General features: G+C 46.5%; 1 protein-coding gene across 1 annotated transcript; it reads right to left on the reverse strand.

Annotated features, from left to right (window-relative positions):
• Positions 1 to 1108: 1108 nt before the first annotated feature.
• Positions 1109 to 16412, reverse strand: LOC142707573 (solute carrier family 22 member 7-like). Its single transcript, XM_075848336.1, has 4 exons — positions 16035 to 16412; positions 5414 to 5517; positions 2059 to 2213; positions 1109 to 1281 (listed from the first exon to the last, which is right to left on the reverse strand). The coding sequence occupies exons 1-4, from the start codon at positions 16410 to 16412 to the stop codon at positions 1109 to 1111; spliced, it is 810 nt and encodes a 269-aa protein (XP_075704451.1).
• Between the last annotated feature and the right edge of the window lie 437 nt (positions 16413 to 16849).

The following is a 16849-nucleotide window of genomic DNA, read 5'->3' on the forward strand; positions in this document are numbered from 1 at the left end:
ACGGATCACCATTGCTCCCGGGGGCCCATGGCCACCCAAAGTACAATGCGTTTTACAAAAACCGAGTTAAAACAGCATTGTGTATGTCCTGTGAAGGACCTGCAGACAAAGGTCACATGACCGCAGGACCTACAACAGCAGCAAGAGAGAAGATCGTGAGGTGAGCTGCGAGGTAAGTATAAGGGGATCATGGATTTGTTTAAGGGGTCTGTATTTAGGGGGCTTGGTCTGGGATCTGTATTAGTTTAAGGGGTCTGAGGTCTGTATTTAGGGGTCTGGTCTGGGCTCTGTATTAGTTTATGGGGTCTGTATTTAGGGGTCTGGTCTGGGGTCTGTATTAGTTTAGGGAGTCAGGTCTGGGGTCTGTATTTAGGGGTCTGTTGTCTGTATTAGTTTATGAGGTCTATATTTAGGGTGCTTGCTCTGGGGTCTGTATGAATTGGACTTTATTAGTCTGAGTATAAGGGGTTGTCCGGGCACATCGATAGGTCATTAGTATGAAATACCGGTCTGTGCCCGGACAACCTCTTTAATGTATGGGTCTGGGCCTTGGTGTCTGAATTTGTGTGTTTCTATAGGGGCTGGACATCGCTGCAGAAGTGATGGGCAAAGATGTCTCATCAGGAGAAGTCGCCATAACGGTCTGCGTCAGATGGAGAAGAAAAGAGAACGACTCCCATCAGAGAAGACGTCACTTGTGAGTCACTGGATCTATAGGGGATCTGTCACCTCTCCTGACATGTCTGATGTAGGAAGTCCTTATATTCCACATTAAGTCTTTGTGTACCCAGAACTAATAGACAAATGTGTGTTACCATTCCCATTGTCAGGAGGATGTGTCCCTACACAGTGTGATACTGTGAGCGATGGTTGGAGACTGTCAGTATGTAGGGACACAGCCCGTTGACAAGAGGAATTGTAACAACCATTTGCCAATGCTCGCACAGAAAGGTGGCGTTCACTATAGACACGGCAAAGCGGCAGTGGGGAGGGGGGCAAGTTTGTGGAACAGCCCAGGGCCTTACTTAATCCGCCACTGATTGTATGGGACTATTTTGCATGCACCGTATCTTATTATTTGTATAAAATATCGTAACAGAATGTGCACTCACCACCAGGTGACAATAGCAAGTAGACATGGCGAGGTGGTGGCCAGCAGAAGACCGCGCCAGTCCCTTATCAGGTAAGCCAACAAGGCAAGGATCATGTACCCGGCCGTCCACGACAGACTGCTGATGGTGCCGCAGAAGGTGCGATGAGATACGTCCGTCCACTCCAGGGCTGCGGGGAAACATGCAGTGCTGGTTACTTCATATAAGAGGGTGATGTGGACAATAAGACAAAACTTCCCCCGTTCATGAGACGTGAAGAGTGTTACACAGTGATACGTAGGGAGTCAGCTCACTGGATTCTGGTCATGACCTCATAAAAACTCCATGCAGATTCCTGATCTACCCCCAGCCCAACATGGTCTCACCCCTCTGTCCAGAAAACCAGATGGAGCATTGAGACTCGGGGTAACAATGGCCCAGCTGTTCATGGGACTGGCTCCCGCCGCCTCGTCGTCTACTGTCTTTAGGCCTTATTCACACCAGCGTATTTCACGTCCGCGTTACGCGTGTTAAAACAACGGACATCACACGGACCTATGCAATCCAATGGGGACATTCAGTGTCTTTCATGCAGCGTCTGTCTGCTGCCTGCCCTCACTGCATGTCCTATACTTGTGCGCTTTTTGTGCATCACGCACCCATTGAAGTCAATGGGTGCGTGAAAAAAACGGACAGCACATGGACATCATCCGTTTGTTGTACGTGTTTTTCACGCACCAGTTGCTAAAGAAATGACGAGGAAAAAAGAAAACACCTCCTTCAGTTTTTCTTGCTGCCGTAAAAAACACGTGACGCAGACGCGCACCGTACACGCATGCGACACGGAACTGCAACGCAGGAACAATGCTGCGTTTTTTAGGCACTCTAAATGGACACGTTCGTGTGGATTAGGCCTTACAATGTCACAAATAAATGTCCGGTACTCACACACAGCGACTGAACGTACCTAAAGTGATGGAGATCAGAGTCATCCCCATGAGGCCAACACCGCAGAGCAGCCGGCAGATGGAGAACATGACGTAGGAGACGGAGAGCGCAGACGTCACCCCAAACACCGTGCTCACCAGGAAAGAAACCAGCAGAATCCTCCTCCGTCCAAACCTGTGAAAAAGACACCGAATCACAGAAGAGTGACAGACGGGATGGACATGTCTACTGACGAGACCACAACTGATCCATCACTGCTCATCTACTGACGAGACCACAACTGATCCATCACTGCTCCTCTACTGACGAGACCACAACTGATCCATCACTGCTCCTCTACTGACGAGACCACAACTGATCCATCACTGTTCATCTACTGACGAGACCACAACTGATCCATCACTGCTCCTCTACTGACGAGACCACAACTGATCCATCACTGCTCCTCTACTGACGAGACCACAACTGATCCATCACTGTTCATCTACTGACGAGACCACAACTGATCCATCACTGCTCCTCTACTGACGAGACCACAACTGATCCATCACTGCTCCTCTACTGACGAGACCACAACTGATCCATCACTGCTCCTCTACTGACGAGACCACAACTGATCCATCACTGTTCATCTACTGACGAGACCACAACTGATCCATCACTGCTCCTCTACTGACGAGACCACAACTGATCCATCACTGCTCATCTACTGACGAGACCACAACTGATCCATCACTGCTCCTCTACTGACGAGACCACAACTGATCCATCACTGCTCATCTACTGACGAGACCACAACTGATCCATCACTGTTCATCTACTGACGAGACCACAACTGATCCATCACTGCTCCTCTACTGACGAGACCACAACTGATCCATCACTGTTCATCTACTGACGAGACCACAACTGATCCATCACTGCTCCTCTACTGACGAGACCACAACTGATCCATCACTGTTCATCTACTGACGAGACCACAACTGATCCATCACTGCTCCTCTACTGACGAGACCACAACTGATCCATCACTGTTCATCTACTGACGAGACCACAACTGATCCATCACTGCTCCTCTACTGACGAGACCACAACTGATCCATCACTGCTCCTCTACTGACGAGACCACAACTGATCCATCACTGTTCATCTACTGACGAGACCACAACTGATCCATCACTGCTCCTCTACTGACGAGACCACAACTGATCCATCACTGCTCCTCTACTGACGAGACCACAACTGATCCATCACTGCTCCTCTACTGACGAGACCACAACTGATCCATCACTGTTCATCTACTGACGAGACCACAACTGATCCATCACGGCTCCTCTACTGACGAGACCACAACTGATCCATCACTGCTCCTCTACTGACGAGACCACAACTGATCCATCACTGCTCCTCTACTGACGAGACCACAACTGATCCATCACTGTTCATCTACTGACGAGACCACAACTGATCCATCACTGCTCCTCTACTGACGAGACCACAACTGATCCATCACTGCTCATCTACTGACGAGACCACAACTGATCCATCACTGCTCCTCTACTGACGAGACCACAACTGATCCATCACTGCTCATCTACTGACGAGACCACAACTGATCCATCACTGTTCATCTACTGACGAGACCACAACTGATCCATCACTGCTCCTCTACTGACGAGACCACAACTGATCCATCACTGTTCATCTACTGACGAGACCACAACTGATCCATCACTGCTCCTCTACTGACGAGACCACAACTGATCCATCACTGTTCATCTACTGACGAGACCACAACTGATCCATCACTGCTCCTCTACTGACGAGACCACAACTGATCCATCACTGCTCATCACAGGGGCAACATGGTCCTATACTGACCCATGTGTTCTCCTGCGACAAGGAGTCAGGGTCTTATAACTACACAGGGAATATCGGTACCAGACCCATGAGTAATGTTGGGGGGTTTCTCAGGCTCCACGTCTGATGGGAGCCATAATGGCGGCTATATTGGTTGTCACCCACTTTCGCTTTCCCAGAAGCAGATATAACTCATATACCTTTATGTTCAGTGAGATCTCTGGAGAGATGCTCTTAATGTCAGGAGCCCCAATAATAATCTCTGGTTGTAGCAACGTCAGGTGCTCCAGGAGACACATAAGCCCCAATCCCGTAATGGGGCCCCCAGAATCTCCCACGTGAAGACTGGATCCCCTGTAGCTAAATATTAAGGTTTGGATCCATAGTTCCAGAACAGGTGGATTATATGGGATGGACACAATAACTGAGGAGACAAGAACCTATGAAGATGTAGAAAGGGAACCCCCAAACTCAATCTGGAGGAGGTTCCTGGTGTAGTAAACGATCAGTGTCCCTGTGATCTGATAACCACTGATACAATTCTGACCAAAATTATTTGTCAAATAATGCTGTACCACGTGGGGTGAACCTGAGAGGAGGAGTGCCCAGCATTCAATAGAGGACCACAATATTCATGGCGGCCGAACTCATTATTCCTGATCCAAGGACACAAAAAGCAGAGGACCAGGTGTGTACATAACATGACATCACAGTGCAGGTGTGCAGATCACATGACATCACAGTACAGGTGTGCAGATCACATGACATCACAGAACAGGTGTGCAGATCACATGACATTACAGTACAGGTGTGCAGATCACATGACATCACAGAACAGGTGTGCAGATCACATGACATCACAGAACAGGTGTGTAGATCACATGACATCACAGTACAGGTGTGCAGATCACATGACATCACAGTACAGGAGTGCAGATCACATGACATCACAGTAAAGGTGTGCAGATCACATTACATCACAGTACAGGAGTGCAGATCACATGACATCACAGTACAGGTGTGCAGATCACATGACATCACAGTACAGGTGTGCAGATCACAGGACATCACAATACAGGTGTGCAGATCACATGACATCAAAGTACAGGTGTGCAGATCACATGACATCACAGTGCAGGTGCGCATATCACATGACATCACAGTACAGGTGTGCAGATCACATGACATCACAGGTGTGCAGATCACATGACATCACAGTACAGGTGTGCAGATCACATGACATAAAAGTACAGGTGTGCAGATCACATGACATCACAGTACAGGTGTGCAGATCACATGACATAAAAGTACAGGTGTGCAGATCACATGACATCACAGTACAGGTGTGCAGATCACATGACATCACAGTACAGGTGTGCAGATCACATGACATCACAGTGCAGGTGTGCAGATCACAGGACATCACAGTGCAGGTGTGCAGATCACATGACATAATAGTACAGGTGTGCAGATCACATGACATCACACTACAGGTATTTGCGTTTGCAGCTCACCTGTCTGAGAGGAATCCACAGATGAGGGACCCGGTTGTGAGGCCCATGAAAAAGAAGGTGGCCGCTGCCTGGTTCAGCCACTTCTTGTCACAGACCAGGTCCCACTGTAAGAGTCAGAGAAAAATCCTCAGTCTTTATAGATGAACGGCCTCATCCACCAATACAAACATTTAGAGGGTGTGTCTGTGACACCAATAATCACTGTACCCTGTAGTGTCAACATATAAGAAGCAGGGAGGCCGGTATATACGTTTAATCAGTTAGATTAGGGGTTGTAGTTGGGCTTTTAGGCCTCCAGGTGGAGTATTAGGGTCTGTTCACAGTTTATTATGTTTATAGCCAATGACAGTGCGACGTTTCGGTCAATACCATGACCTTCCTCAGGCGATATAGAATTCACAAACCTATATTATATAAGTATAAGTCCCGTTACAGCAGGTACAGAATGTCATCAGTAACATGGAGAAAGCAAAGATACTACTTGTCATAGGTTACAAATAGTCAAAAAAAGGAAAAGACAATAATCTCGTCATGTGGAATGTATTACAGATGAACTCCACGTGACAAAATGATTTTCTTTTCCTTTTTTTGTCTATTTGTTACTGATGACATTCTGTACCAGCTGTAACGGGACTTATACTTATATAATATAGGTTTGTGAATTCTATATGCCTGAGGAAGGTCATGGTATTGACCAAAACGTCGCACTGTCATTGGCTACAAACATAATAAATTATTTATCTGCAAAACAATTTCCACTTTGGTGTGCACAGTGCTTTTCCTCTATTGGATCGGGTTGGGACTTATGCACCCACGCCTTAACCTAGTGCTATCCGAACCTTGCTACAAGGGTCCGTTCACACGCACTGTTTTCAGGCGTAATTCGGGCATTTTACACCTCGAATTACGCCTAAAAGAAGGGGTCCATTACGCCTACAAACATCTTCCCAGCGCTTTCAATGGGTCTTACGATGTTCTGTTCAGACGAGGTGTAATTTTACGTGTCGCTGTGAAAAGACGGCCCGTAATATTACGCCCGCGTCAAAGAAGTGCAGGACACATCTTGGAACGTTTTTGGAGCCATTTTTCATTGACTCCATTGAAAAACAGCTCCAAAAACGTCCGTAAAAGACGCCGCGAAAAACGCGAGTACATGCAAAAACGTCTGAAATTCAGGAGCTGTTTTCTCTTGAAAACAGCTCCGTAATTTCAGACGTATTTTGCTACTGAGTGTGAACAGACCCCTAGTGTCCGGCATAGGCTGGGCTTATTAGGGCGGGGTCATCAGTGTTTGCGGAACGAGTAGGAAAGTTCCCGCTTATTGATGAGCAATTTTCCAGAAATTAGTTTTGATCCGAATAAAGTCCCCTGATAGCCCCATGTGGGATACAGTCCTAGAAGACATCAGAGAGTTAAACAAGGCAATCGGCATTTGCGACAAAAAAAAGACCAAAAACATAATCACCTCCTCTCCTGGTCTCCCGATGCGTCTCTGCTGGAACGTGGCTGCGGCGATCACATGGGACAGATATCTCATCTCATAGTTGTGGGTTTGTTTGATGTTTAATCTCTTTTCCCCTCTTTTTTTTCTAGCTGGCAAAATGGCATTTGGTGCTCACAAGTGGCCATCATTTTGACTATTTCTGCGCCGCGAACCCCAAAAGTTTCAGCGAATCAAAAAACTTTTCGGAAATTCGGATCAAATTTGATTTGTGCCGAGTCGGTTTGCTCATCTCTATTCCCACTAATCTCTAGTCGGGAGTTAAAACTGTTGGTAACATAAAACATGTGTGGGTTCCTGGTGGGGGTGGATTCCCAGGAGCACATTGAATTTCTATGATTTTTGTGCCCTTGAGCCTGGTGTGGGCGGTTAAAGGTAAGGGTATGTTGACACGCAGTAGCAAACTACGTCTGAAAATACGGAGCTGTTTTCAGGCGAAAACAGCTCCTGATTTTCAGACGTTTTTGTAGCAACTCTCGTTTTTCGCAGCATATTTTATGGACGTTATTGGACCTGTTTTTAATGGAGTCAATGAAAAACGGCTCCAAAAACGTCCCAAGAAGTGACATGCACTTCTTTTTCGTGCGCGTCTTTTTACGCGCCGTATTTTGACAGTGACGAGTAAAATTACATCTCGTGGGAACAGAACTTCGTAAAACCCATTGAAAGCAATGGGCAGATGTTAGTAGGCGTAATGGAGCCGTTTTTTCAGGCATAATTCAAGGCGTAAAACGCCCGATTTAGGTCTGAAAACAGTGCGTGTGAACATACCATTAGGAGACTTTACCACAGGTAGTAAAAAGGTGATGCTGATGGAGACTGAATTTAAGGACCTTATCCCTGTGATGCACAGGTTGTTTTAAATAAATATACTATTGGGGAAAATGTTTTATATTTTGCATATTTAATTTGCATACAGTACTGTGCAAAAGTTTTAGGCAGTTGTGGAGAAATGCTGTAAAATAAAAATGTTTTCATATATAGAAGTGTTAATAGTTTTTTTTCTTCCATTAATAAAATACAAAGTGAATGAACAGAAGAGAAATCTAAATCACATCAATATTTGGTGTGATCGCCCTTTACCTTCAGAACAGCATCAATTCTTTTGCACAAATGTCCTGGATTTTGTAGGATTATAGTCCGGTGTATGATTAACCAATTCTACCAAACAGGTGATGACGATCATCATCTTCATATGTAGGTGAGACACAGTCATTAACTGTAACAGAAACAGCTGTGTAGGAGGCCTAAACTGGGGAGGAACAGCCAAACTCTGCTACAAAGGTGAGGTTGTGGAAGGCAGTTTCATGTCACAGGCCCATCATGGCAAGACTGAGCCCAGCAACAAGACACAAGGTAGTTATACTGCATCAGCGAGATCTCTCTCAGGCAAAGATTTCACAGCAGATGGGGGTTTTAAGATGTGCTGTTCAAGCTCTACTGAAGAAGCATAAATAAATGGGCAACGTTGAGGACCGTAGACGCAGTGGTCGGCCAAGGAAGCTTAGTGCAGCAGATCAAAGACACATCATGTTACTTCCCTTCTAAATCAGAAGATGTCCGGCAGAGCCATCAGCTAAGAACTGGAAGAAAGCAGCGGGAACCAGGAACCCTCATCTACTGTGCGGAGAAGTCTGGCCAGAAGTGTCTTCATGGAAGAACTGTGTCCAAAAAGTCAAACATTTAATGTGGAAACAAGAGCAAGTGACTTAACAATGCACCAAAACATAGGAACTGCGGGGCAGAAAAATGGCAGCAGGTTCTCTGGACTAACGAGTCACAATGTGAAATATTTGGTGTAACAGAAGGCAGTTTATTCTCTGGAGGGCTGGAGAGCGGGACCATAATGAGAGTCTGCAGGCAGCAGTGAAGATGGTGGAGGGTCCTGGAGAGCGGTACAATAATGAGGGTCTTCAGGCAGCAGTGAAGATGGTGGAGGGTCCTGGAGAGCGGTACAATAATAAGGGTCTGCAGGCAGCTGTGAAGATGGTGGAGGGTCCTGGAGAGCAGTACAATAATGAGGGTCTGCAGGCAGAAGTGAAGATGGTGGAGGGTCCTGGAGAGCAGTACAATAATGAGGGTCTGCAGACAGCAGTGAAGATGGCAGAGGGGCCTGGAGAGCGGTACAATAATGAGGATCTGCAGGCAGCAGTGAAGATAGTGGAGGGTCCTGGGGAGCGATACAATAATGAGGGTCTGCAGGCAGCAGTGAAGATGGTGGAGGGTCCTGGTGAGCGGTACAATAATGAGGGTCTGCAGGCAGCAGTGAAGATGGTGGAGGGTCCTGGAGAGCGGTACAATAATGAGGGTCTGCAGGCAGCAGTGAAGATAGTGGAGGGTCCTGGAGAGCAATACAATAACGAGGGTCTGCAGGCAGCAGTGAAGATGGTGGAGGGTCCTGGAGAGCGGTACAATAGTGAGGGTCTGCAGGCAGCAGTGAAGATGGTGGAGGGTCCTGGAGAGCGGTACAATAATGAGGGTCTGCAGGCAGCAGTGAAGATGGTGGAGGGTCCTGCAGAGCGGTACAATAATAAGGGTCTGCAGGCAGCAGTGAAGCATGGTGGAGGGTCCTGGGGAGCGGTACAATAATGAGGGTCTGCAGACAGCAGTGAAGATGGTGGAGGGTTCTGGAGAGCAGTATAATAATGAGGGTCTGCAGGCAGCAGTGAAGCATGGTGGAGGGTCCTGGAGAGCGGTAAAATAATGAGTGTCTGCAGACAGCAGTGAAGATGGTGGAGGGTCCTGGAGAGTTTTACAATAATGAGGGTCTGCAGGCAGCAGTGAAGCATGGTGGAGGGTCCAGGAGAGTTTTACAATAATGAGGGTCTGCAGGCAGCAGTGAAGATGGTGGAGGGTCTTGGAGAGCGGTACAATAATGAGAGTCTGCAGGCAGTAGTGAAGATGGTGGAGGGTCCTGGAGAGCGGTACAATAATGAGGGTCTGCAGGCAGCAGTGAAGCATGGTGGAGGGTCCTGGAGAGCGGTACAATAATGAGAGTCTGCAGGCAGCAGTGAAGATGGCAGAGGGTCCTGGAGAGCGGTATAATAATGAGGATCTGCAGGCAGCAGTGAAGATAGTGGAGGGTCCTGGGGAGCAGTACAATAATGAGGGTCTGCAGGCAGCAGTGAAGATGGTGGAGGGTCCTGGAGAGCGGTACAATAATGAGGGTCTGCAGGCAGCAGTGAAGATAGTGGAGGGTACTGGAGAGCAGTTCAATAATGAGGGTCTGCAGGCAACAGTGAAGATGGTGGAGGGTCCTGGAGAGCGGTACAATAATGAGGGTCTGCAGGCAGCAGTGAAGATGGAGGAGGGTCCTAGAGAGCAGTACAATAATGAGGGTCTGCAGGCAGTAGTGAAGATGGTGGAGGGACCTGGGGAGCGGTCCAATAATGAGTGTCTGCAGACAGCAGTGAAGATGGTGGAGGGTTCTGGAGAGCGGTATAATAATGAGGGTCTGCAGGCAGTAGTGAAGATGGTGGAGGGTCCTGGAGAGCGGTACAATAATGAGGATCTGCAGGCAGCAGTGAAGATAGTGGAGGGTCCTGGGGAGCAGTACAATAATGAGGGTCTGCAGGCAGCAGTGAAGATGGTGGAGGGTCCTGGAGAGCGGTACAATAATGAGGGTCTGCAGGCAGCAGTGAAGATAGTGGAGGGTCCTGGAGAGCAGTTCAATAATGAGGGTCTGCAGGCAACAGTGAAGATGGTGGAGGGTCCTGGAGAGCGGTACAATAATGAGGGTCTGCAGGCAGCAGTGAAGATGGTGGAGGGTCCTGGAGAGCGGTACAATAATAAGGGTCTGCAGGCAGCAGTGAAGCATGGTGGAGGGACCTGGGGAGAGGTCCAATAATGAGTGTCTGCAGACAGCAGTGAAGATGGTGGAGGGTTCTGGAGAGCGGTATAATAATGAGGGTCTGCAGGCAGTAGTGAAGATGGTGGAGGGTCCTGGAGAGCGGTACAATAATGAGAGTCTGCAGGCAGCAGTGAAGATGGTGGAGGGTTCTGGAGAGCGGTATAATAATGAGGGTCTGCAGGCAGTAGTGAAGATGGTGGAGGGTCCTGGAGAGCGGTACAATAATGAGGATCTGCAGGCAGCAGTGAAGATGGTGGAGGGTCCTGGAGAGCGGTACAATAATGAGGGTCTGCAGGCAGCAGTGAAGATAGTGGAGGGTCCTGGAGAGCAGTTCAATAATGAGGGTCTGCAGGCAACAGTGAAGATGGTGGAGGGTCCTGGAGAGCGGTACAATAATGAGGGTCTGCAGGCAGCAGTGAAGATGGTGGAGGGTCCTGGAGAGCGGTACAATAATAAGGGTCTGCAGGCAGCAGTGAAGCATGGTGGAGGGACCTGGGGAGAGGTCCAATAATGAGTGTCTGCAGACAGCAGTGAAGATGGTGGAGGGTTCTGGAGAGCGGTATAATAATGAGGGTCTGCAGGCAGTAGTGAAGATGGTGGAGGGTCCTGGAGAGCGGTACAATAATGAGGATCTGCAGGCAGCAGTGAAGATAGTGGAGGGTCCTGGGGAGCAGTACAATAATGAGGGTCTGCAGGCAGTAGTGAAGATGGTGGAGGGTCCTGGAGAGCGGTACAATAATGAGGGTCTGCAGGCAGCAGTGAAGATGGTGGAGGGTCCTGGAGAGCGGTACAATAATAAGGGTCTGCAGGCAGCAGTGAAGCATGGTGGAGGGACCTGGGGAGCGGTCCAATAATGAGTGTCTGCAGACAGCAGTGAAGATGGTGGAGGGTTCTGGAGAGCGGTATAATAATGAGGCAACAAAGGAATGGGTGGTTGGATCCGGCGCTGGGTGGAATATAAAATGGAAGCGGTTTCCAAGTTTAATAGTCCAATTCGATAAAATCCAATAGTATGGAGTCCTGGTGTGAAGAAAGCGAGGGGGGAGATATCCTCAGAGCCTACGGGTTTCGGACGGCTACGGCGTCCTTAGACTTGGCTGTGGTATATTTTGAAGTGAGCGCGCTGTCATTTTTATATCCTGGATCCGGTAGGGCAGCTGACTTTTTATTGCGTTCCAAGGTTTTGTTGGACCTTTGGAACGCAAACCGGAAGTTGTGGTGCGATCTGCGCTGTGCGATAGTTTAGCCTTGATGTCGGGTGAGTATTGGTCTAGTTGGAAATAGGGTCCGACTGTCTTTATGTGTTTAGTATTTAAAAATAGTTAATCATTAATAGAGAAGACTTTTAGTGGGATGTTATACGTTCTGGATATGTCCTTGATTTGATTGGCTGTTTGTTTGCGTTCCAGGTCTAGTGTTGTATGGGACGCACGTCAGCAGCCGGAGGACCGGGATCCCACGTCTGGTGTCACTGATGGATTTAGCCTGAGTTCTACGACTAGGGTGAGTAAATAGCAAAGGTATATTATGTCCCTCATGTAAAATCTAAGGTAAAGATCGGACAAGTAGATATGGGAGTACATGAATGCTATGACTAGACGCAATAACGGGGAAATGGACCCGATAGGCATGGATATATATAGTATATGTAGGATCCTGGATATATATGTATAGTTACCCGCTTTTTGGGGTAAATATATGGCACGTTGGCAGGAATATATTATTAATGGCAGGACGCTCAATATATTATGGCGAGGATAGAGGGTAGAGTGAGGAAAGTGAGGACAGGACAACAACTATAACAAAAATAAAATGCAATAAGAAAAAACGAAGGCTTTACTATGTAACTAAATTTACCCCAAAAAGCGGGTAACTATACATATATAATCCAGGATCCTACATATACTATATATATCCATGCCTATCGGGTCCATTTCCCCGTTATTGCGTCTAGTCATAGCATTCATGTACTCCCATATCTACTTGTCCGATCTTTACCTTAGATTTTACATGAGGGACATAATATACCTTTGCTATTTACTCACCCTAGTCGTAGAACTCAGGCTAAATCCATCAGTGACACCAGACGTGGGATCCCGGTCCTCCGGCTGCTGACGTGCGTCCCATACAACACGAGACCTGGAACGCAAACAAACAGCCAATCAAATCAAGGACATATCCAGAACGTATAACATCCCACTAAAAGTGAAGATGGTGGAGGGTCCTGTAAGTTTGGGGGCTGCAGTTCAGCACATTTAGTTGGGGATTTGGTCGGGATTATTGTTGTCCTCAATGCTGAGAAATCCCGGCAGATAATTATCCATCATGTGATAACATCAGGGAGGCGTCTGATTGGCTACAAATTTATTCTGAAGCAGGACAATGACCCCCAACATCCGGCCAATGTCATACAGAACTATCCTCAGTGTAAAGAAGAACAAGCCCTGGAAGTGATGATGTGGCCCCCACAGAGCCCTGGTCTCTACATCATGGAGTCTGTCTGGATTATATGAAGAGGCAGCGACATCCACAGAAGATCTGCACTCACTGCTCCAACATGTGGAACCTACCGGCCGAGTTCCTGCAGAAACTGTGCGAGTACCTGGAAGAAGTGATGCTGAAGGCAAAGGGCGGTCACACCAAATACTGATCTGATTTACATTTCTCTTCTGTTCATTCATTTTGTATTTTATAATCACTTCTATATATGAAAACATTCTTACTTTACAGCATTTCTCCACAACTGCCGAAAACGTTTGCCCAGTGCTGTATATTTTTTTTCTCATGTGAATATTGTGAGTTATAAAGGTTGTTTTATAATAAATGCGGCTGCTACGGCCGTTCACCCAATACGGAATGTTTTATTGTAGGTATTATTGGGTGGGCGGCGATGATAGTCGGGGATACTTACAATTGTATGACTGTTATTCTTTTTATCAGATCACTCTACCCTCCTCTTATTCTCGCGGGGGTGGTCTATGTGTGACATCACTGTCATTGGTTACTTGTGTGACATCGCTGTCATCGGTTACATGTGTGACATCGCTGTCATCGGTTATATGTGTGACATCGCTGTCATCGGTTATATGTGTGACATCACTGTCATTGGTTACATGTGTGACATCACTGTCATTGGTTACTTGTGTGACATCGCTGTCATCGGTTACATGTGTGACATCACTGTCATTATTTACATGTGTGACATCACTGTCATTGGTTACATGTGTGACATCACTGTCATTGGTTACATCTGTGACATCGCTGTCATTGGTTACATGTGTGACATCGCTGTCTTTGGTTACACGTGTGACATCGCTGTCATTGGTTAAATGTGTGACATCGCTGTCATTGGTTACATGTGTGACATAGCTGTCATTGGTTACATGTGTGACATCGCTGTCATTGGTTACATGTGTGACATCGCTGTCATTGGTTACATGTGTGACATCGCTGTCATTGGTTACATTTGTGACATTGCTGTCATTGGTTACATGTGTGACATCGCTGTCATTGGTTACATGTGTGACATCACTGTCATTGGCTACATGTGTGACATCACTGTCATTGGTTACATGTGTGACATCACTGTCATTGGTTACATGTGTGACATCACTGTCATTGGTTACATATATGACATCACTGTCATTGGTTACATGTATGACATCACTGTCATTGGTTACATGTATGAAATCACTGTCATTGGTTACATGTGTGACATCACTGTCATTGGTTACATGTGTGACATCGCTGTCATTGGTTACATGTGTGACATCGCTGTCATTGGTTACATGTGTGACATCGCTGTCATTGGTTACATTTGTGACATTGCTGTCATTGGTTACATGTGTGACATCGCTGTCATTGGTTACATGTGTGACATCACTGTCATTGGCTACATGTGTGACATCACTGTCATTGGTTACATGTGTGACATCACTGTCATTGGTTACATGTGTGACATCACTGTCATTGGTTACATATATGACATCACTGTCATTGGTTATATGTATGAAATCACTGTCATTGGTTACATGTGGGACATCACTGTCATTGGTTACATGTGTGACATCGCTGTCATTGGTTACATGTGTGACATCGCTGTCATTGGTTACATTTGTGACATTGCTGTCATTGGTTACATGTGTGACATCGCTGTCATTGGTTACATGTGTGACATCACTGTCATTGGCTACATGTGTGACATCACTGTCATTGGTTACATGTGTGACATCACTGTCATTGGTTACATGTGTGACATCACTGTCATTGGTTACATGTGTGACATCACTGTCATTGGTTACATATATGACATCACTGTCATTGGTTACATGTATGAAATCACTGTCATTGGTTACATGTGTGACATCGCTGTCATTGGTTACATGTGTGACATCGCTGTCATTGGTTACATGTGTGACATCGCTGTCATTGGTTACATTTGTGACATTGCTGTCATTGGTTACATGTGTGACATTGCTGTCATTGGTTACATGTGTGACATCGCTGTCATTGGTTACATGTGTGACATCACTGTCATTGGTTACATGTGTGACATCACTGTCATTGGTTACATGTATGAAATCACTGTCATTGGTTACATGTGTGACATCACTGTCATTGGTTACATGTGTGACATCACTGTCATTGGTTACATGTGTGACATCACTGTCATTGGTTACATGTGTGACATCACTGTCATTGGTTACATGTGTGACATCACTGTCATTGGTTACATGTGTGACATCACTGTCATTGGTTAAATGTGTGACATCACTGTCCAGCCTAAGTGACACAAATGAGACTGTAACGTCCATCTAGTGTCTATGAGCAGAATAAGACTAAAACAAGTCACATCCCGGATGTCAGAAACATGAAAGAGAAATAGAAATATTAGTTCCAGCGTTTCCCTCTTGCGATCTCCTACAGTGTCGTATTGTGTGTGTTAATTCTGACAACCTCTGATGACCTCCACTACCGTACAGCGCCTTAAATGGTTTAAAAAGAGGATGACTTGGTAATGAATGAAAGAAGCCCAAACAGAGAACATTTAGTATTTTACGATTTTCTTTTGTAACTTATTTCCCTTATTTTGGCTTAAAAATACGGATGCCAAATAGTGACGGAATCTGCGCGCTCCGAAAGTGGCCTAAGACTTCTGGAAAGACTGTTACGTATGTGAATTTCTCTAATTAGAAAACATTCTTATGTTCTAAATTGCTTCATGTTGTAGCAGATATTAGACTTCTATAGTATTTTCATGGCGGTACTACCTGTGTGACGGTGGTGGAGAAGAAGGTGGAGCGGTCGTACTCCCACCCCTGATCACAGTTCTGCACCTCGGACCCGTTCAATGTCCCCCGGGATCTGTTCAGGATCAGGTGAGGTTGTGGCTCCGAGAACATCTTACAGGAGCTGAAGGTCCCATCAGGTTCTTGGGGGATGTTGATGAGCAGGAGGTCTTCCTGGCTGAGGTTCCCTGGGTTCCTGTGGCTGGAGATGGCGCAGTGATGGGGCGGAACAGCTGAGATGAAGATGTGCAATAAGAAGTGGAGGGGAAGGATAACCCTTGGAAGGCAGAGGATCATAAGGGACAAAATCTGGAATTTCCCAAAACCTCCAACTTCCGAGAGAACATCCTCAAAATGCATTGTGGAGATTGTGAGGAAGAATTCCAGAGTACGATGACCATGAAAAGGGACAGTAGAAGAGGCAGGTTCTGCAGTGTTGCACAGCACGTCCCCAGATAATGGCTGGGTGTGTTTTCTGAGGCCTTCATCCAAAGTAAAGTTCCTAATTCCTATTCACTGCCCACTGCCGTTGGCAATTTCCAAGTGGTAAGACTTGTGTCATAAGACATTCATCTAATCATACAGCATGGACATTGTTCATTGAGGAGTTCATGGCACACGCCACACCGTGACAAATCTTATCAATCACTTAGACCTTCACCAGTCATGACTGTCCCAGAAATGGTGAAGCCGAAAGACCATTCAGCCTCCAATCAAAGTCCATGGAAAGGGAATGTCTCATCAGGGTCAAAAGGTTTAGGAGAATAACAGGACAATTGTCCTTAACGAAGAAGGAA

This window comes from Rhinoderma darwinii, unplaced genomic scaffold (genome assembly GCF_050947455.1).
Source record: "Rhinoderma darwinii isolate aRhiDar2 unplaced genomic scaffold, aRhiDar2.hap1 Scaffold_374, whole genome shotgun sequence".
Classification (NCBI taxonomy): Eukaryota; Metazoa; Chordata; class Amphibia; order Anura; family Rhinodermatidae; genus Rhinoderma; species Rhinoderma darwinii.